Raw genomic sequence first — 21603 nt, forward strand, 5'->3', positions numbered from 1 at the left:
ACAGATAAATAAATTTTATAAAGTGCCCAATTATATCTATACAACTAAGAAATAAGTTGCTAAAATCTCAATTGTTGAAACAGGAAGTGAAATCTCACAATGCTGGCGCTGCTGTAATTGCTGATAAAGGACTGGTGTTCTGCAGGCCGGGTCCTGTGACCTGACACATAAAGATGAGTGAAAAGGATCCCTGCTGTTCAAGATGCTTAAGATGCGTAGGGAGCAAGCAGCCAACCCATCGCTGCAAGAAAACAGCACGAAATTCCGGCAGGCGTGTGCGACACTGGACCTCAGGAGTGGCTTGACGAGGTGACATATACGTTTCAAGAAGATATAAGAAAGCATTTTTTTCCGGTTAAGGTGATGGTTGTTAACAGAATTGAGTACAGGTATTTAACATAAGGGAATTAGGTACTTGCTAATTTGTTGGAAAGACTGGAGAATCAGGAGCCCGGAGACTGTCACTGAAACCATTGATTTCAAGAGTATAGAACCGTAACTGTGACCTGGAGCTAAGAAACGGAATTAGGAAGCCATGGCTGTGCCACCGCCATCACCACTGAAGCTGCATTCCGAAAGCCATGAAGCTGGGGCCTGGGGACTGGAGCGCCTTGTGTCCCTCAACCCTTACCTCTCAATGCACTTGGCTTCCAGGGGAAACAGCGTAAGAGCGGTGGCCCCTGCCTCACTTTACCTTCCAGGTCTCACGGGGGTCATCTACTTTGCAGAATGTAATTCCCATCCAGAACCCTAGTTGCAAGGGGGTTTGAGAAATACAGTTTTTAACTTTCCAGCCTCTACAGTACAGGAAGGAATGGATGCCGGGTGCTGATCAAATATATCCAGCCCATGGTGGAAAAGTGTCAGGAGATAATTTTTTTTTTTTTTTTTTTGAGATGGAGTCTCACTCTGTCGCCCAGGCTGGAGTGCAGTGGTGCGATCTCGGCTTACTGCAACCTCTGCCTCCCAGGTTCAAGTGATTCTCCTGCCTCAGCCTCCCGAGTAGCTGGGATTACAGGCATCTGCCACCAGCCCTAGCTTTTTTTTTTTTTTTTTTTTTTTTTTTTTAGTAGAGACTGGTTTTCATCATGTTGGCCAGCGTGGTCTTGAACTCCTGACCTCAGGCAATCCACCTACCTCAGCTTCCCAAAGTACTGGGATTACAGGCATGAGCCACCACGCTCAGCTGAAGTTTGAAGTAGACTTGGCATAATCGGATTTACATTTGAGAAGAGGCTGTCCACGTGCAGTCTCAGCTGCGTGATTGTGTGGGCCAGCCGTGAGACAGGTGGCACGTTACCTGTCTGCATCAGGCTCCGATCAATTAGCAGACAGAAACTGCAAGGTCATTTGAACAAGCAAAGTTTAATACAAAGGATTATTTACTATAATGGAATTATCTGTATAGCATTAAACAGAATGTGAAAGAATACTCTGGGGCTGAGAGAAAGTTCCCAAGCAAGGAGCAAATGTGAAAGAGTGGCCTCCTCCCCAACGCTGAGGCTCAAATCTCGGAAAAGGTGTGGTCGCCGCGATGCTGTGCAGTGCAGTGGGATGACGGGAAGGTTCTCCGGTTTTCCCCTAGCCAGACCTGTCCACGGTCAATGGGCAGTCACTGCTCCAGGTGCAGAGGGGTTGAAGGTGGCAGGCAGGGAGCCCTGGCCAGGACCGGCAAGCAGGAAACACCTGTCTGGGGCAGGCTGAGGCTGGACGCTGCAAGGTGTGGATGCTCCATACACCAGTGGAGCACCTGCAAGACTCACTGGGATCTACCCAGGGCATTGCAAGTGAAGTTGGATGGGGGTGCTGGCAGCCACGTGGTGGGAACAAGAAGAAAATGGAAGAAAGTGGCTCCTGCGGAGTCCCTCCAGCACCCTCTACTTACAAAGCTTAACATCATACCAGCTTTAAAGGAGAAACAGCTTAGGGCCCAGCTCCATTTTCACCAAGCAGGCAATGAAATCCGTATTTGAAGCTGAAAGACAGTACGTGGAGAATTGGCCCCTGCTTCGTTTAGTGCTCGCTCTGTGCTCCCTCACAATTAGTCTGATTTCCGATTCTCTAAGTAGCTCTTTCAACACTCCTTAAACACCTTATTCCACCGTCTTTCTTCCCACTTGGAAGATAACCTTGTCTCTCTCTTTTTTTTTTTTTTTTTTTTTTTTCTGAGCTAGGGTCTCCGTCTATCATTATTAAGGCTGGAGTGCGCTGGTGCGATCTTGGCTCATTGCAACCTCCTCCTCCTGGGCTCAAGCAACCCTCCCACCTCAGCCGCCTGAGCAGCTGAGACAACAGGTGCCTGCTACCACGTCCGGTGAATGTTTGTAGTTTTTATAGATACAAGGTTTAGCCATGTTGGCCAGGCTAGTCTTGAACTCCTGGGCATCTGCCTACCTCAGCCTCCCAAAGTGCTGAGATTACAGACATGAGCCAGCATGCCCAGCCCTTGTCTCTTATTTTACAGGGGAAATACATAATAATTCCTGTTTGATTAAAATTGAACAATGCAGGCTTTGGGAAATCTACGTTATGAGTTAACTGCTTCCTCAAAATTTAAATGCTGAACCTAACCCCGAGTACCTCAGAGTGTGATTGGATTTGAAGATAGAGCCTCCAGAGAGGTATTAAAGTTAAAACAGGGCCTTTGGGTGGCCCTGATCTGATCTGACTAGGGTTCTTTGAAGAGGAGGAAATTCAGATGCACAGAGAGACATGGGATATGCGTGCACATGGAGAGAGGGAGGGCCACTCGGGGACACAGCATGGGGTGTGCACGGAGGGAAGGAGGGAGGGCCACGCAGGACACAGCATGGGGTGTGCACAGAGGGAGGGAGGGAGGGCCACGTGGGGACACAGCATGGGGTGTGTGTGCACAGAGGGAGGGAGGGAGGGCCACGTCGGGACACAGCATGGGGTGTGCACAGAGGGAGGGAGGGAGGGCCACGCGGGGACACAGCATGGGGTGTGTGTGCACAGAGGGAGGGAGGGAGGGCCTGGTGGGGACACAGCAAGAAGGCGGCCATCGGGAGCCAAGGAGAGGAGCCTCTGGAGAAACCCAGCCCGTGGTAGGTGGATCACCTGAGACTTTGGTCTCTTCTGGCTTCCAGAACTGTGAGAGAATAATTAGTTTCTGTTGTTAAGCCACCTACTCTGAAGTGCTGTTGATGGCACCCAGGGCCGGTGCTGGAGGATTTCCTAACTGTGGAGGCCATGGAAGCAGCCCCCATGCTGTTAGGGCGGCGGAGTTATCTGTGGAAGGAAAATGTGCTTCCACCAACAGGCATCCTCGGGAGAGGTGAACCCCAGAGAAAGAAGCGATGGGCAAAGTCTGGAAGTGAGAATCATCCCCTCCTCCCACTGAGGCTGGGGAAGAAGGAGTGAGGCAGTTTTAGGGCTTGTGTGAGGCTGGGCGTCTGCTGCAGGTGGCCGGCCTGTGCCCACATTGGGTGGGAGGGGCTGCCAGCAATCGCGGGTTCCTTCCCAGGCCATGTGGGAGCAACCAGGACCGAAGGAGCAGCTCTCAGACAGCCAGCAGGCAGCAACTGAGCCTCTGCTTGTAGCTGGAGCAGGGACGGCAGCGGCAGCAGCATCAGCACCGAGGGGCCGTGTTTCAGAGGAGCTGGCACACTGGGCTCCGGGGTGACGTCCACGGATTTGCATGCCAACTCTCGTGAGCTGCAAGAGCCACCAGGAGTGGCTGCAAGAAGAAAGTCACTGTCGACTTATTGCACGGTTTGGGAGTGCTGCCCAGGAAGCAACCTCCTTCCTGCTGACCAGGAGGACGGGCAGGAACTGCCGAATGTCTGGGCTCCAGAGGTGGCTATTTTTTTTCCCTGGAATGGAGTTTCACTCTTGTCACCCAGGCTGGAGTGCAATGGCGTGATCTCGGCTCACTGCAACCTCCACCTCCCAGGATCAAGCAGTTCTCCTGCCTCAGCCTCCCAAGTAGCCGGGGTTACAGGCACCTGCCACCACGCCCAGCTGATGTTTGTATTTTTAGTAAAGACAGGGTTTCACCATGTGGGCCAGGGTGATCTCAAAGTGCTGACCTCAGGTGATCTGCCTGCCTCACGCTCCCACAGTGCTGGGATGACAGGCGTGAGCCACCGCGCCCGGCCATGGCTTTTTGCCTCTGAAGTTGGACTGCTTCTCACTCGTCACACCCAGTACTGCCACCATTAGGCCTGCCTGGGATACATGAGCCCTGACTGGCCTCTGTGACCAGGCCCTCAGCGCCCAGGCCCTCAGCAACCTGCAGGCCATCAGCACAGAAGCCGGAATGATCTGATCCTCTGAAACACATGCCCGATCATGTCACTCCTCTGCTTGACCTCCTGGTGGCTTCTGCGGCCTTAGCCCATCCAGCCCACCGTGCCCTCCTGGACACTCTCCCCATCCCCACTGCACTCAACTCCGGTCACACGGGCCTTGTTCTTCACACACGGGGCTGTGCTGAGCTCAGCATTTGTGAACGTGCTGTTCCGCCTGGAATGCGCTTCTCTTAGGCGACTTCTTGGGCTTAGCCTTTTACCTCCTGCAGATCTGCTGCTTAAAATGGAACTCCACCCAGAGTTGCCAGATTTAGCAAATGAAGTACAGCATGCCCAGTTTCATCTGAATTTCAGGTTTTTAAAAAGGCTGTGTTTAAATGTAAGTCTGCGCTATGCAGTATTTTCTCTGGTGACTCTAACTTCACCAGACATCTCTTTCCCTCTTCCTGCTTGACTTGTCACCACTTGGGGCAGAAACAGCTAATTTCCTTCAGTGTGCAGTGTCCCCTCGGCCCAGCTCTGTCGTCCTTGGGGACAGGGCCAGGATTCAGTTCCAGCCAATGGGACATGAGCAGAGCGTTGTATGCGTCCTCTGGGTCAGGCTCCTGAAGACTGGACTGCTCACTCCCCACGCCTTCGACCGTCACCCACTGGCCGAGACTGGCAGCAGCCGCAGCGTCCCAGGACAGCGAGTGGACGCAGTGTGGAGGGGTCCCCTGCACCTGCCCTGGGTCACTCGTGTGGGACTTGGGAGAGAAAGACCGTGTCACTGTATCCAAGCAGCTGTGCTAGGAGTCTCCGTTATGCCAGATAATCTTGTATCCCAACCGGTGCCCATTCCATCTAATGACCTACCATCTTTCTACCATCTACCTAGCTACCAGCTAAAAGCCGAGGCAAGGCCTTTAAGAGGTGGTTGGATCACGAGGGCTCTGCTCTCATTTGTGGATGAACAGATCAATGGTTATCAGGGAGAGGACCTGATGGCTTTGTAAGAAGAGGAAGGGACCTGAGCTCTCCTGTGACCATGCTCGGCCCTTCACCGTGTGATGCCTGTGCCATCTCCAGACTCTGCAGAGCCCCCACTAGCAAGAAGACTGTCACCAGATGCAGCCCCTTGACCTGAGATTTCTCTGCCTCCATAGCTGTAAGAAATAAAATCCTTTCTTTTATCCCAGCCAGGTATGTTGTCGCACACCTGTAGTCCCAGCTACTTGGGAGGCCGAGGCAGGAAGATCACTTGAGCCCAGAGGTGTGAGGTTACAGTGGGCTATGGTTGCATATTACCCTCTAGCCTGGGCAGCAGAGTGGGATTCTGTCAAACAAACAAACAGATAAATAATCCAGTCACAGGTATTCTGTGGTAGGCAACAGAAAACGGACTAAGACGTAAAATTGGTACTGAGAGTGGGCTGCTGCTAATAAACAGTAACCAAACATGTGGAAGTGGCTTTGAAACTGAGTAATGGTCAGAGGCTGGAAGAATGTGGAGGAGTGGGCTAGAAAGGCCTACATTCTGGTGAGGGCTAGAAGGCGACTAGGGAAAGGCTGGACCTCCTCAGGGAACCATTATGGTCATAGCCAGAATGCAGGTAGAAAGATGAACTACAAGGCCATTCTGATGAAGTTTCAGATGGAACAGAGGAACAAGGCGTTGGAAAATAAAGGTCATCCTCAACAGAAACTGACAATACACTTTGCTGAATTGAGTCCATGCGCACGGGCTTTGTGGGAGTGGTGAACTTGAGAGTGGTGAACTAGAATGTCTACAAGAAAAAAATAGAAGGATCTAGAATAAGAAATATAAGAAAAACAAAGGAAAAAATAGAAGGAGCTGCTGGTAGCCATGCGAGGTGGCTCACACCTGTAATCCCAGAACTTAGGGAGGCTGAGACGGTTGGATCACCTGAGGTTGGGAGCTCGAGACCAGGCTGACCAACATGGTGAAACCTTGTCGCTACTAAAAATACAAAATTAGCCGGGTGTGGCGGCACATGCCTGTAATCCCAGCTACTCGGGAGGCTGAGGCAGGAGAACCACTTGAACCCTGGGAGGCGGAGGTTGCAGTGAGCTGAGAGCATACCACTGCACTCCAGCCTGGGCCACAAGAGTGAAACTCCATCTAAAATTTAAAAAAGATGGAGCTGCTGGTTATTTTTGGCCCCTTATGCTGAGCTTTGCTAGCAAAGAAATAGTTTAAAGACAGAATTTATAATTTTAAAGGAAGCAAAGTGGAAAGATTTGGAAAACTCAGCCTGGTCATGAAGAATAAAAGTGTGTTCAGGAGAGGAAACCAAGGCGACAGCCTGGTGCAGTTTGCCGAAGAGACTAGCTGGGACAGAGGGAGCAGGTGCAGTTCTCCCAAGGCAATGAAAGTCCCGGCAGGCATTTCCGATTATCGAAGCTGCCTCTTCCAATCAGAGGCTCAGAGGCCTAGGAAGGCAGAATGCTTTCAGGGGACAGACCCCAGGAACCCTCCTCCCCAGGCTCGCCCAGGGCCACCTTCGGACTCTGTTCCCTGCACTACGGCACAGTGCCCGTGGTCAACCCGCCAACGTTCAGGCAGCCCCAGGTGTGAAAGATGCCTCGCTCCAGAAGGCTCACGCCCTAAACCTTGGTGGCATCCCCGTGGGGCTAATTCTCTGGCTTAGGGAAAGCCAGAGCTGTGAAGGTGTGGCAGACTCCATCCAGATTTCAAAGGATACAGTTTAAAGCTAGGGGCCCAGGCAGAGACTTGTAGCAGGGGTGGGGCCACTACAGAGAACCCCCACTAAAGCAATGCTGAGTGGAAATGAGGAGCTGGAGCTGCTACAGTCCCCACCAGGATAATGCTTGTGAGCCACAGGAGTGGGACTGCCCCTGGGACCCAAGGACTGTGGAGCCACAGGCAGATGCAATGCTTCCTGGAAAAGCTTCAGGCACCAGACTCTACCCCACTGGAGGTGGAGCAAAGCCATGAGTGTGGTGGCCTGAGGCCCTGGGGACCCAACCTGGTGTGTCCAGGAAGCGGCCCATGGAGTGAAAAGAGATGATTCTCCAGCTTCAGGATCTAGCGCCTTCCCTGCAGCGTCTTGGACTTGCTTGGGGCCTACTAACCCTTTCTCATTGTTAGCCCTCCCTGATGAAGTGGGAATGCCTGTCTTTTGCCTGGACACCATTATCGTATCTTGGAAGTAGAAAACTTGTTTTGATTTCACAGGCTCACAGATGAGATTCTGGACTTTGGACTTTTGATTCCATGCTGGAATGAGTTAAAATCTGGGGACTCCTGTAATCCCAGCACTTTGGGAGGCCAAGGCAGGTGGATCATGAGGTCAGGAGTTTGAGACCAGCCTGGTCAACATGTTGAAACCCCGTCTCTACTAAAAATAAAAAAATTCGCCTGGTGTGGTGGCGGGCACCTGTACTCCTAGCTACTCAGGAGGCTGAGGCAGGGGAATCATTTGAACCTGGGAGGCAGAGGTTGCAATGCGCCGAGATGGCGCCACTGCACTCCAGCCTAGGCAGCAAAGCTAACTCCGTCTCAAACAAACAAAGAAACTGGGGACCATGGGATTAGAACAGATGTGTCTGTGAGAAGGATATAAGTTTTGGACAGAATACTATGTTGAGTATCTGCTCCTCCAAAATTCAAATAGGAATTTCATCCCCAATATGGCAGTACTCAGAGGTGGGGCCTTTAAGAGGTGACTGGATCATGAGGGTGGAGCTCTTATAAATGAATTAACCTACTCTGGCTGGGCGCAGTGGCTCAGGCCTGTAATCTAGCACTTCGGGAGGCCGAGGTAGGTGAATCACAAGGTCAGGAGTTCGAGACCAGCCTGGCCAACATAGTGAAACCCTGTCTCTACTAAAAATACAAAAAATTAGCTGGGCATAGTGGTGGGTGACTGCAACTCCAGCTACTTGGGAGGCCGAGGCAGGAGAATCGATTGAACCCGGGAGGCAGAGGTTGCAGTGAGCCGAGATCACGCCACTGCACTCCAGCCCGGGTGACAGTGAGACTCCGTCTCAAAAAGAGAAAAAATCTGCTCATGGATTAATGACTTTATGGGTTATCATGGAAGTGGGCTTGATAAGAAGAGAGAGATCTGAGATAGTATACTCAGCCCTCCCCACACGATGCCCTGTGCTGCCTCTGGACTTGGCAGAGTTCCCACTAGCAAGAGAGCCCTCACCAGACACAGTCCCTTGACTGTGGACTTAGCTTCAGCAATTGTTAGAAATAGATTCCCTTTCTTTATAAATTACTCAGTTCATGTATCCTTTACAAGCAACAGAAAATGGACTGGACAATTGGCAAATGTCCAGCTACACTGCTCAGGAAAACAGAGAAGAAACAAATTACTAACATCAGGAAAAAAAAGAGGACATCCTTTTAAATATAGTTAAAATAGAATGTAAAGGCCGGGCACAATGGCTCACACCTGTAATCCCAGCACTTTGGGAGGCTGAGGCGGGCAGATCACCTGATGTCGGGAGTTTGAGACCAGCCTGACCAACATGGTGAAACCCCGTCTCTAGTAGAAATACAAAATTAGCTGGGTGTGGTGACACACACCTGTAATCCCAGCTACTCAGGAGGCTGAGGCAGGAGAATCACTTGAACCTGGGAGGCAGAGGTTGTGGTGAGCTGAGATTGCACCATTGCACTCCAGCCTGGGCAACAAATGCAAAACTCTGTCTCAAAAACAACAAACAAAAACAACAAAAAGAATGTAAAATAAAATGCAATAAAATGTAATGGAATGTTCTGAACTTTACGCCACTAATTCACTGTTTTACACAAAATGAATAATTATTTGAGAGATAAAAGTTACCAAACTTGGCACAAGAAGAAATAGAAAAACCTGAAATGTTATAGTTGTTTTAAAAAACTGTTATTTATGGCTGTGTGCAGTGGCTCACTCCTGTAATCCTAGCACTTTGGGAGGCCAAGCCAGGCAGATCAGGAGGCCAGAAGTTCAATACCAGTCTGTGCAACACGGTGAAACCCCGTTTCTACTAAAAATACAAACATTAGCCGGATGTGGTGGCATGCGCCTGTAGTCCCAGCTACTAGGGAGGCTGAGGCGGGAGAATAGCTTAAACCCAGGAGACAGACATTGCAGTGAGCGGAGTGACACACCACTGCACTCCAGCATGGGCGACGGAGTGAGACTAGGTCTCAGAAACAAAAGAACGAATGGACAAAGGAAAAAAAAATTGAATTTTTAATTTAAGAAAATCTTCCCACAAAGTACCAGGTTTCTCCAGAGTAAAATCTCCCAAACATTTAAGGAAGAAATAATAATATCATTATTACATAAACAACTTCAGAAAACAGATGATGATAGAGTAATTCACAAATCTTTGGGAGTAACAGTATCCTATCAAAACAAGGATGTACTCTCACCAATTCTAAGGAAAACGGAACAAGATGTCCTACTCAGTACAATGAGAAAAAGGAACAAAGTCCATATGAATTGGAAAAGTAAAATTCTTTATTCACAGATGATTATCTACATCGAAAATGCTAAAGAATCTAGAAAATGCTACTGGAACTAATAAGTTAACTTATCTAGGTTGCTTGATACAAGGTCAATGTGCAAAAGTCAAATGCATTTCTACATACTAGCAATAACTAGAAAATAGCTTTTTAAAAACCTTACCACTTGCAAGAGCATGCAGAAATATTAAATACATGAATTTAACGAAACGTGTGAGACCTGTAAATTGAGAGAAATTACGAGATCCAAATAAATGGGGCAGTATACCGTGTTCAGCAACTGGAAAGCTCAGAATCGTTAAAATGTAATTTCTCCCTAAATTGATCTATAAACCCCAGGAGGCTTTCTTTTTGTAGAAATTAATAAAAGTTGTTTTCTGTCGTTGTTAAAATGGAGTTTTGCTCTTGGTTGCCCAGGCTGGAGTGCAATGGCGTGATCTCTGCTCACTGAAACCTCCCCCTCCTGGGTTCAAGCGATTCTCCTACCTCAGCCTCCTGAGTAGCTCGGATTCTATAGGTGCCCAACACGCCCGGCTGATTTTTTTGTATTTTTAGTAGAGATGGGATTTCACCATGTTGGCCAGGCTGGTTTCGAACTCCTGACCTCAAGTGATCCACCTGCCTCAGCCTCAAAGTGCTAGTATTACACAGGTGTGAGCCATGCGTCCAGCGTGAAGTTGATAAAAGTTGACTCTAAATTTTATATGAAAATGCAAAGGATCTAGAAGTAAAAAGAAAAAAAAAAAAAAGGAAAAAAACAAAACCGAAGCTCTTCCAGTACCTGAGTATGATACTTACTGTAAAACTACAGATGGCCCGGAGTGGTGGCTCACACCTGTAATCTCTTTGGGAGGCTGAGGCAGGAGTTCAACACCACACTGTTCCACATAGTGAGACACTATCTCTACAAAAAATGTACAAATTAGCAAGATCTGGAGGTGCATGCCTACACTCCCAGCTACTTGGGAGGCTAAGGCAAGAGGCTCACTCGAGCCCAGATGTTCGAGGTTACACTGAGCTATGATTGTGCCACTACACTCCAGCCTGGGTAACAGAATGAGACTCTGCCTCAAATAAAACTACAGTAATCAATAGTGTCATATTGGTGTAAAGCTATACACACAAGAAGATAAGGATGGTGTCCAGAACAGACCACGTCTATGTCACTTAAGTTGGGAAAGTGGAGTCTTTCAACAAATAGAACTGAAACAAGCAACTATCCACACAGATACAAAATCTTGATCCTTATTGCATATGGTACACAAAAATGAACTCAAAATGGATCACAGACTAAAATGTAAAAGATAAAACTATAAAAGTTCCATAAAATAAAACACATAGGGAAAAAATGTCCTTTGAGTAGGCAAATTTCTTAAACTCAAATTATAAGATCTCATAAATCATCATTATTATTATATCTCCCTCACGGCAACCTCTGCCTCCCTCCTGGGTTCAAGCGGCTCTCCTGCCTCAGCTTCTCAAGTAGTGGGACTACAGGGGCACAACGTACCCAGATAATTTTTGTATTTTTAGTAGAGCTGGGGTTTAACCATGTTGGCCAGGCTGGTCTTGATCTTCTGGCCTCAGGTGATCTTCCCACCTTGGCCACTCAAAGTGCTGGGATTACAGGCATGAGCCACTGCACCCAACTCTTTGATAAATTAGACTTAATAAAAAATATTCAAAAGACACCATTAAGAAAATGAACAGGCAAACCAAACATGAAAGGAAAATATTTATAATATATTTGTCACAAATAGAGACAAAGAATTATATATATTATGTATGTGTTTTTCATCTAGAATATGGAGAGAACTTGAGTGAACAATAAGCAACCCAACTTAAAAATAGGCAAAAGATACGAACAGACACATCACAAAAGATGACACAGAACAGCCATAAGCAGATGAAATCATAGGCGTACATTATCCAGTGTGCAAATACAAATTAAAATCATACGACTAGAGTGGATTAAACTTTAAGAGACTGAAATACCAAGTGTTAGCAAAGATAAGGAGCAACTGGAATCTTCCCATACCGTATAGGAATGTAAAACGATTCAACCACTATGGAGGGCTGTGCAACAATTATTATTATTTTCTTTAAGGTGGAGTCTTGCTCTGTCACCCAGGCTGGGGTGCAGTGGTGTGATCTCAGCTCACTGCAATCACTGTTCCCGGGTTCAAGCAATTCTCCTGCCTCAGCCTCCCAAGTAGCTGAGATTATAGGCTCACACCAGCACACCTGGCTAATTTTTGTAGAGATGGGGTTTCGGCCATGTTGGGCAGGCTGGTTTTGAACTCCTGACCTCAGGTGATCCACCCGCCGTGGCCTCCCAAAGTGCTGGGATTATAGGCGTGAGCCACCATGCCCAGATGACAATTTCTTAGAAAGTTAACAACACTATTTCAATGGACTGAATGCTTACATCCTTGCACGATTCATGTCAAATTCCGAACCTGCAAGGTGACATGACGTGGGGTCTTGGGGAGGTAACAGAATCACAAGGGGAGAGCCCTCACAATTAGGGTAAGTTTGCTAGTCCATTTCCACCTCACTAGACACCAAATGCTGACACCCTCATCTTGGGTGAGGTATCACTTAGTGTTTGGGGAAGGAACAAATGAAATAGGAGTGACCCTGAAAACAAAATAGGATCACATGGTAAGAGAGACAGAGGAAGGTGACTGATGACCGCGAAAGGGTTCAGGAGGGCCAGTTCTTGGGGTGGGAGTGGCAGGGGCACTTCAACGTGCCCAGGCAAAGCAGGGATGGCTAAGGGGTGCAGGAGACCGGGAAGGGTCCAGGAAAGGTGCTGGGGCAGGAACGGGGCCAGATGAAGGGAGTAGGGTGGCTCACACGCGGTGCCCCTCTAGCAGGGGCAGGTGGCCCAGTGCCGAGTGGCAGACAGTCCCGTAGGCTTGAGAGTAGCCTCCAAGCAAAGCCTGGCAGCCCTCTGAGCCCCCTGCGAGGTGGAGGTGCGGAACATCCTCCGGCCGGGCCGGGGACGGACCTGCATACAGTTGAGTCACATAAGGGGAGGTGTCAGAGGGGGTGCAGTGGGGGAGGCCTTGAGGACCTTGAGGGATGCGAACTGGACAACGGAGGGGCAGTGGGAAGGATGGGGAAGGGAGCGAAAAGGAGGGGAAGAGGAGGATGGGGGAGGAGGCAGACTGGGGCTGGGCTCACCTGTTGTGCACCGGCCACGCTCACCCCACCGCCCCGGTTCCGGTCACCCCGGTTCCGGTCACCCTGGATCAGGGCCTGGTTGGCCACCTGAGCCGCAGACTGTGAGGTCAGGGAGGACGCTGCTCCCCTCTCGCTTGGCTTCACCTGGGAAGGGGCACATTACAGGGTCACTGAGAGGCAAAGAGAGAGGGTCCCTCCTGTGCCCACCGCACCATAACTTACCAGGGAGAGTGTCAAGGGGGGCTCTGCCTTTGCCCCACGGGGCATTTCCTCCCTCCCTAGGGGTGCACCTTGGAGCAGGGGAGCGGAGTTCTGTCTGGGAATGTTCTCGGCTACACGGGGGGACTCTGTAGGATCAGAAGGTCAACCCCAGGGTCAGAAGCCGGGTGCTGCGCAGAGTCGGCAGCCACAGGAGGAAGCCTGGGCCATGCTCCTTGCGGGCGGCAGCAAAGGTCACACACAGTGCTCTGGGGGGTCGTGGCCCCGCACAGGTGTCCCTGAAGACAGCTGAGGGTTGGCTCTGGGCTTGCACAGGTGTGCCTGGGATGGGGAGGCCCTGGGCTCTGCCCCTGGGGTGATGCCCTCCAGGCCCTTCTCTCTTGAGGTGCAGCTGCCTCCGCGCTCCAGGATCATCTGTGGGACAGGAGTGTGCTCAGAGGTCGCAGCCTGCCCACGGGGCGTTTGGGGGTTTCTGACATAGGAGGTGGCCTCCAGGGTGCGAGTAGACCAGGGATGACGGGGGTCACAAGCCAGAGCACCTGATAGACATGGCCGCGGTACTCAGGCGCAGAGAGCTGGACCCCTTCGTGCACCCGGAGCCGCGTATCCGCCCTTCGTGCCCACTCGTCGCTGGGGCAGTGGAATCTGCAGGGAGCCAGAGAGGTGGGGCCCGGGCTTCGGTCAAGCCAGCCCCTCAGGCTGTCATCGCAGGGCCCAGGCTTGGGAGCTCTCCCTCGCGGGCCGGCTATCTCCGGCCCGCACCCGCGCACGGGGGACTGTCTCCCACTCCCACCTCTGCACGTAGGGGTGCTGCAGTGCCTGGGTTGCGCTTAACCGCTTGTCCGGGGCGAACACCAGGAGTCGCCTGAGGAGGTCCGAGGCCTCTGGGGAGGTGTCTGGCGGCAGGAGGGCGTCCAGCATCTGCCGTGGCCTGTGGGCTGCCGTGTGCTGTCTCCAGGGACCCACCCAAGAGCCCTCCTCAGATCCATGTTCACGGCTGGGGCTGGGCTTCCATACAGGGGCCCACGCTGCTGTCCTTCTAGGTGGATGCCCCCGCCTGACCCGCAGGCGGTCTGGGTCCCTTGGCGCCCTCCTCTCCACGCCCTGACACAGCTCCTCAGGGCCACCCTCTAGGACCACCAGTGGCTCCTGCTCTCAGAGCGGCCAACAGTTGCTGGGTTTGGAACCACCAGCTGGAAAACAGGCAGAATCTGAACTGGTACAAACTGGCCCCAGTAACCCTGCAGGAAGGTGGCCCTGTTCCCTCAAGACAAGCCATCCTCACCCTCACCAAAGTGCCCCCACTCACCGGGACCCCAGGTGGTGCAGCACAGAGGCACGGCAGCCTGAGCCGAGAGCCAGGAGGTCTGGGGCAGCAGAAGGTGGTGTGACCCAGGCAGGCCTGGCAGGCTGGCGCAGCTCAAGCATCTGGGGCCAGCCATCTCTTCCAACCCCGCGGAGCACAGCCTCTTGACAGCGTTTCCACTGTCTGGCAGGGCTCAAACACCCCATCACCAGGGCGTGCCCCAGCCTGTGCTCAGAAGCACCCCACATGACCCCCACTCCACACACCTGTACCTGGCCCTGGGAAGTGCTCACACAGGTGGACACTGGCACCCACCTCCACGGACCAGCAGGCTCCACCCAGACGAGCAGATGCGCCCGGTGGTACAGCTCCCGCTTGCCCCCGCCCTCAAGAGTGACCCCCATGGCCCCACTCCTGCCACTGCCTTCCTCCACCTCTTCCCTCAGCGCCTGAATCTCTCCTGCCAGCTTTGTGTGCACACCCCAGCTCCCAGCACAGTGACGGTCCCTGCCCCTGCTACCCCAATCCCTCGGGGACCTTGTCCAGCCTGCCGGCCCCATCATGGCCACTGCTGGGTTCTCATGGTGCCTATGCCAGGCGCTGCCTACCCACATCCGCCCCCAGCAGCTCCTCCTGGGCCTCCATCACCAGTTGGTCTTCCTGGGGCTCCTGTCCTATCCTCTGGATCCTCCCTGTCGCTGTCCCCGTCCCTCCTCCCAGCAGTCCTGGCCTGTCAGCTGCCATCTCCCCACAGCTGTGCCGTCTGACCCGAAGCATCCCGGTGCCCAGCCCCAGCTGCCTGGCTCACCCTCCTCGGAGGGCGGTGGGATGGTCTCCAGGATCAGCTCCAGCTGGTGGAGGGTGGACGTGCCCGGGAACAGGGGCTTCCCCCGCAGCATCTCCGCCAGGATGCAGCCCAGACTCCACGTGTCCACCCCAAGGGTGTACCTGGGGCAGGAAGGGGTGTAGGCATGGAGGGACCTAGAGGCAGAGGTGGGGATGGAGTTGCTGGGAGGGTGAGTGAAAGGACACTTGTGGCCTGGGAGCTCTGGCTGGGCAGGAGGGCAGCCCTGGGGGCCCCTGCAAGGAGGTAGAGGGTGGGTTGGGGGTGTCTCACTGCTACCGGTGTGAAGACAGCAGCACCTCCGGAGCCCAGTACCAGCGTGTGGCCACATACTCTGTCAATGCCTGGCCCTCAGGCCCCTCAGGGAGGTCCCTAAGGGAGCGGGCCAGGCCGAAGTCACACAGCTTGACCGTGCAGTCAGCACACAGGAGCACGTTGGACGGCTGCAGAGAGGAGGCAGACTGAGGCCCTGGAGCCGGGTGGGGCCGGGTGGGGCCGGGTGGGCCTGGGAGCTGGACTCGAGGCGCAGTGGGTGCCGCACCTTCTGGTCCCGGTGCACGATGTGCCCCGAGTGGAGGATCCAGGTGGCCCGCAGGAGCTGGGAGAAGATGGAGCGCACGTGGACGTCCTGCAGCAGCCCGCCCTTCGGGATGACCGTGTTCAGGTCTGTGTCTGGGGAGAGGGTGCACACTCCAGTCTGGGGGGTGGAGGGGGAGGGGGTGGGGGTGGCACCCTGGGGGAGTGGGAGAGGGGCACCTGGCAGCTCTGTCTCACTTTGAACCAGCCCGTGGCCTGCCTGCCCCACTCCTCCATCCTGCGCACAGCCTGTGGGCACAGCGGTGGGGTGTGCAGCTGTGCCTATTATTTTTTTTTTTAATTTAAAAAATAAAATAAATTTTTTTATTTTTTTATTTTTAAATTTTTTTATTTTTATTTTTTATTCTAAAACAAAAAACATTTTATTTCCTATTGCCTTTCTTTCATAAAATGAGAAGAAAAAGAACGCAGCTGCAGACTGGCGGGAGCAGGAACCCGGGGCAGGTGGGATGAAGGGGTCGCTGCTGGCTCTGGAGGCTGACACCGGTCAGCTGTCTGTCCCTGAGTCCAGGGTACACGGTGAGGGAGCAAGCCACCGTGGGGCGGGTGAGGGAGCAAGCCACCGTGGGGCGGGTGAGGACAGGCCAGAGGCGGGGCCGGGGCGCTGGCCGAGGCCTCACTCACCCATACACTCAAACACCAGGTAAATGTCCCTGTCGTTCTCTGCCCGGATCACGTCAAGGAGGCTGATGATGTTGGGATGCTCCCCAAACTCCTGGGGAGAGAGTCGGCGGCGGCTGGAAGGCCAGGGACTGCCTCTGGGGGCCGAGAAGCCCGGCTCCTCTCCTGTCTGGAGAGGTCTGTTCCTGGGGAAGGGGACCGGGGGAGGGCCCAGGCTACTCACCTGGAGGAGTGTGATTTCCCGGAATGTTCTCTGAAGAGACAGAAACAGGTGTGTGGGTGGGTGGAGCAAGAAGGAAGCCCGTGTCCTGAGAGGACCCAAAGGAGCTGATGTCCATCACCCAAGGCCCACCAGACCAGGCGCGGAAGAGGGGGCAGTGTTCCGAGACAAGCCATAACATCTGCTGTGACCGGCTCCCAGCTCCCACCTGATTCCAGGCACCAGGGCAAGGGGCTGCCGCTCCCAGCCCCATCCCGCCCCACACTTCTCCCCACACACTCACCTGGGCATCTGTCTCATCCCGAAAAGCATCAAAGATTTTCTTGATGGCCACGACCTCACCTGTTCTCCGGTCCACTGCCTTCCACACAATGCCGTAGGCCTGGGAAGGAGTGCCATGACACAGGGCCAGCCCCTTGCCCCACCATCCCCTGCCCACCCAGACTGCCCCTGCACACATGAGGCTCCTCCTTCCCATTCTGGGTCCCCAGAGGGGATGGGAGTGTGGGCTCCACAACTGCAGGCCACCCTAGACTCTGACATCTTCCAGAGTAGGGGAGGCAGAGGGGAGGGTGAGAGCTGGCGAGGCCCTGGAAAAAAGGAGGCCACAGAAGGGAGCATCTGGGCAGGAGATGAAGCTCGGGATGCCCTGCCATCCTTCCAGCTGCCAGGCACTCTCCCTCCCTCTCTCTCACACCCACCTAGCCCCTAGTCCCGTCGGCCCCACCTTCAGATTCCTCCAGAATCTAGCCCCTGCCACCCTCTCCGCTGCCCCCACCCTGGTCCCAGCCTCTGGCATCTCTCACTGGGTGGCTGCATTCACCCCTTAAGGAATCTCCGTCTGCCACTCCCTTGCATGCCAATAGTGGGTTCTCAACACAGGGGGCAGGGTAGGCCTTATATAGTGACACCAGCAGCTGCTACAGCTCTGGCGTCAGCAACAGTGAAAACCAAAGTCCTGGAAGTTTCCCGAAGCCCCCACACGGGTTGGACCCCTCACCACTCATCTCTCCATCTCTTACCCAGTCGCACACAAGCCTGCGCTGGGCCTCAACTGAGCACCTGCTGTCTGCACTGCCCGGAAGGATCTTCCTCCCCCTCCCCCTGTGTGCTCACTCAGGCACACAGATACACTTGGCTCTGGCCTTCACTCTGCACCCACCCCATACCCGCTCAGGCCCTTCTTGGGACTCGCCCCTGTGCTCCTGAGCCTGGGGTCTGCCCTCCCTCTCAGTGACTGAGGCACGGGCCCAGCCTCCCCAGAGCGTCCTGTGCACCCAGGAAGCGGGCGACTGTGGGCACATGGGAAGTGGGGCGCCAGGATCCCTCTGCTTGAGGCTGCTGGGGTCCTGGCTGTCACCTGCCTCCAGGAGCCGGGATCCTGGGAGTCACGGTCGTGTCACCCCATGAGGAAACTGAGGCACGAAGGGGCTCCAAACCACCCCTCCGCCTACGGAGGAGGCAGGACGCCAGTGTGTGACGGAACAGGCCTCGGAGGGGACCAACCATCCCCCGTAGGTATTCTCTCCGCAGGGGCACCCCTCGGAGGGCAAGCGCGTCCCCGGGCACTCACCCCCTTCCCAAGCGGAGTCAGCGCGGGCGGCGCCCCGCCCCAGCCGGAAGTAGTCAGCGGAGGCGGGCCCCCGGCCGGAAGTAGTCAGCGGAGGCGGGGCCCAGGCCCCGACGGAAGGAGTCAGAGGAGGCGGAAGCGGAAGCGGAGGCGGAGGCGGAGGTGGGACCCCGGCCCGGCCGGAGGGAGCCAGCGGACGCGGCGCCCGGGCCCGGCGCGGCCCGGCCGGAGGGAGCCAGCGGACGCGGCGCCCGGGCCCGGCGCGGCCCGGCCGGAGGGAGCCAGCGGACGCGGCGCCCGGGCCCGGCGCGGCCCGGCCGGAGGGAGCCAGCGGACGCGGCGCCCGGGCCCGGCGCGGCCCGGCCGGAGGGAGCCAGCGGACGCGGCGCCCGGGCCCGGCGCGGCCCGGCCGGAGGGAGAAAGCGGACGCGGCGCCCCGGCGCGGCCCCTCCCGGCCCGGCCGGAGGGAGAAAGCGGACGCGGCGCCCCGGCCCGGCCCCTCCCGGCCCGGCCGGAGGGAGAAAGCGGACGCGGCGCCCCGGCCCGGCCCCGCCCGGCCGGGCCGGAGGGAGCCAGCGGACGCGGCGCCCCGGCCCGGCCCCGCCCGGCCCGGCCGGAGGGAGCCAGCGGACGCGGCGCCCCGGCCCGGCCCCGCCCGGCCCGGCCGGAGGGAGCCAGCGGACGCGGCGCCCCGGCCCGGCCCCGCCCGGCCCGGCCGGAGGGAGCCAGCGGACGCGGCGCCCCGGCCCGGCCCCGCCCGGCCCGGCCGGAGGGAGCCAGCGGACGCGGCGCCCCGGCCCGGCCCCGCCCGGCCCGGCCGGAGGGAGCCAGCGGACGCGGCGCCCCGGCCCGGCCCCGCCCGGCCCGGCCGGAGGGAGCCAGCGGACGCGGCGCCCCGGCCCGGCCCCGCCCGGCCGGAAGGAGACAACGAAGGCGGCGGTGAGGCCCGGTCGGAAGGATTCACTGTAGGCGGCGACCCGGCCCGACCGGAAGGAGTCAACGGAGGCGGCGGTCCGGTCCGGCCCGGTGCAGCCGGAAGGAGTCACCGGAGGGGGCGGCCTGGCCCGCCCCGGCTTGAAGGAGTCAACGGAGGCTGCGGTCTGTCCCGGCCGGAAGGAGTCACCGGAGGCGGGGGCCCGGCCCTGCCCGGCCCAAAGGAGTCAACAGAGGCGGCGGTCCGGTCCGGCCCGGACCTGCCGGAAGGAGTCATGGGAGGCAGCGATGTGGCCCGGCCGGAAGGAGTCACCGGAGGCGGCGGTAAGGCCCGGACGGAAGGAGTCCCCGGAGGCGGTGGCCTGGCCTGGCCCTGCCGGAAGGAGTCAACGGAGGCGGCGGTCTGGCCCGGCCGGAAGGAGTCAACGGAGGCGGCGGTCCGGCTTGGCACTGCCGGAAGGAGTCACCGGAGGCGGCGGTCCAGCCCGGCCGGAAGGAGTCAACGGAAGCGGGGGCCCGGCCCGGACCGGCCGGAAGGACTCAACGGATGCGGCGGCCCGGCCCGGCCGGAAGGAGTCAACGGAGGCGGTGGTCCGGCCCGAGCCGGCCGGAAGGAGTCATCGGAGGCGGGGGCCCGGCCAGGCCTGGCCCGGGCGGAAGGAGTCAACGGAGGCGGCAGTCCGGCCCGATCCGGCCAGAAGGAGTCAACGGAGACGGTGGTCCGGCCCGGTCCGGCCGGAGGGAGTCATCAGAGGCCGCGGCGTGGTCAGAGCGAACTTCTTTGGAGAAGCCATGGTGGCTTCCACATGATGGTGGAGGACATCTCTGAGGTGAGTGGCGGGGACTTGTACCCCACCGGGAATCCTCCAGACCTCCCTGCTCCTTCTCCGCGTCTCCGTGCTTTCCAGTCCTGACTTCTTTGTGGGCCTTTGGGCCCCAGTCGTCTGTGTGGGGGTGGTTGTAGGGTGCTGGCTGTGACGGCGTCCACAGCCCTGCCGGGAAGGCTGTGTCCATGTCTGACCTGCATCCAGCGTCCAGGAGTGCACAGGCCCTGAGCCATGGTGAAGTGTGGGACCTGGGTCCCTCCGAGCCCCACGGCCCTCTGAGCTGGAGTATCCTAATTTTCATTTCTACCTACAGCCTATGAGTTCCCTTTTTCTAAAACCACACCTGTATTCCTCCTCTTTTTTTTTTTTTTTTTTTTTTTAAGAGACTGAGTCTGGCTCTGTCACCCAGGCTGGAGTGCAGTGCCGCAATCTCAGCTCACTGAAAGCTTCACCTCCTGGGTTCAGGCAGTTCTGTCTCAGCCTCCTGAGTAGCTGAGACTACAGACACCCACCACGATGACGCCTGGCTTATATTTGTATTTTTAGTAGAGATGGGGTTTCACCATATTGGTCAGGCTGGTTTCAAATTCCTGATCTCGGATAATCTGCCCAACTAGACCTCCCAAACTGCTGGGATTACAGGCGTGAGCCACCTTGCCTGGCAAATTGCATTTTCCTAATGAAGAGCTCATTTTGAGGACGTAATCTCTTATCTGTTTTTGGATTTTATGTCTACAGAATTGTCTGGTCAGGTTCTAGATTGGGTTTTTCTGCTACTTTGTAGTGTTTTTCTGTGTGTGTGTGTACACGTTGGTCTCACCTTTTCAGATTCTTCTGAGTTCGTGGGCCTACCTGCTCCAAGCTGGCTTAGAGTTGAAGGAGGAGTAGCTGCCCGTGCTGGAGGCTGGAGCCTGGAGTGTGCAGTATCCCCTCGCCTCGCTGTTGCAGTTGGTGGCGGTGACGGAGACTGCAGCGCAGCTGGAAAGGTAAAAAGATGGTGGGATAGGTTCGCCATCCTGGCACGCGCAGCCTGAGGCATGGGGGACGGCTTGCGGGTGCCCTGCCATGGTCGGTGGGCACTATCCAGGGTGTCACTGCTGGTGTTGCGGGGGCTGGTTGGGGGGTTATTTGAGGCGCCACTGCCCGCATAGGGGAGAGGGTTGGGGGCCCTTTCCTGGGATGTGCTGCCCATTGCTGGGGGCTGGGATGGGGCCTGTCCCAAGCGGTACTGTCAGCAGCAATGGGGTATCTTGTGGGCACTGTCCAGGGATGTACTGCCCTAGGTAGGGGGTGAATTGGAGGAGCTCTCAGGTGCTGCAATGCCCTTGTCTGGGATGGGTTGGTGGCACTGTGGGGTGCAACACTGCCAGCGGTGAGGGATGGGTTGGGGGTGTTATCAGGTGTTAGATTGCCCCCAGTGGGTGGGGGTTGTGGTATCCAGGATATCATTGCCTGTGTCTGGGAGCTGTTTGGGGGCACTATCCAAGGCTGCATTGCCCACATGGGGAGCAGGTTGGG

General features: G+C 55.7%; 2 protein-coding genes across 13 annotated transcripts in view; one reads left to right on the forward strand and one right to left on the reverse strand.

Annotated features, from left to right (window-relative positions):
* Nucleotides 1-1336: 1336 nt before the first annotated feature.
* On the reverse strand, nt 1337-18374 carry LOC135277248 (mitogen-activated protein kinase 15-like). 12 transcript variants are annotated; one of them, XM_064383106.1, is made up of 13 exons: nt 18116-18321; nt 17039-17137; nt 16539-16843; nt 15859-15989; nt 15597-15760; nt 15282-15421; nt 14477-14534; nt 13961-14119; nt 13707-13812; nt 13171-13581; nt 12949-13092; nt 10595-10663; nt 9467-10480 (listed from the first exon to the last, which is right to left on the reverse strand). In XM_064383106.1, exons 1-10 carry the CDS (start codon nt 18262-18264, stop codon nt 13402-13404), a joined length of 1491 nt encoding a protein of 496 aa, XP_064239176.1. In that variant the 5' UTR covers nt 18265-18321; the 3' UTR covers nt 9467-10480; nt 10595-10663; nt 12949-13092; nt 13171-13401. The 12 variants fall into 12 exon arrangements, with proteins under 12 accessions (XP_064239179.1, XP_064239176.1, XP_064239204.1 ...); XM_064383109.1 differs by lacking the exons at nt 9467-10480; nt 10595-10663 and adding an exon at nt 1337-1975; XM_064383134.1 differs by adding an exon at nt 18329-18346 and having other exon boundaries at nt 9467-13092; nt 18120-18205.
* Nucleotides 18375-19533: 1159 nt separating this feature from the next.
* LOC105730236 (uncharacterized) overlaps nt 19534-21603 on the forward strand; it is an 89007-nt gene continuing 86937 nt past the window's right edge. The window contains exons 1-3 of the mRNA XM_064376784.1: nt 19534-20088; nt 20223-20370; nt 20914-21071. Coding sequence (XP_064232854.1) covers nt 19534-20088; nt 20223-20370; nt 20914-21071 — 861 coding nt within the window. The remainder of the gene's footprint in view (nt 20089-20222; nt 20371-20913; nt 21072-21603) is intronic.

The sequence above is a fragment of the Aotus nancymaae genome, unplaced genomic scaffold (assembly GCF_030222135.1).
Source record: "Aotus nancymaae isolate 86718 unplaced genomic scaffold, 86718_ANA_hifiasm-v0.15.2.pri h1tg000003l, whole genome shotgun sequence".
Classification (NCBI taxonomy): domain Eukaryota; kingdom Metazoa; phylum Chordata; class Mammalia; order Primates; family Aotidae; genus Aotus; species Aotus nancymaae.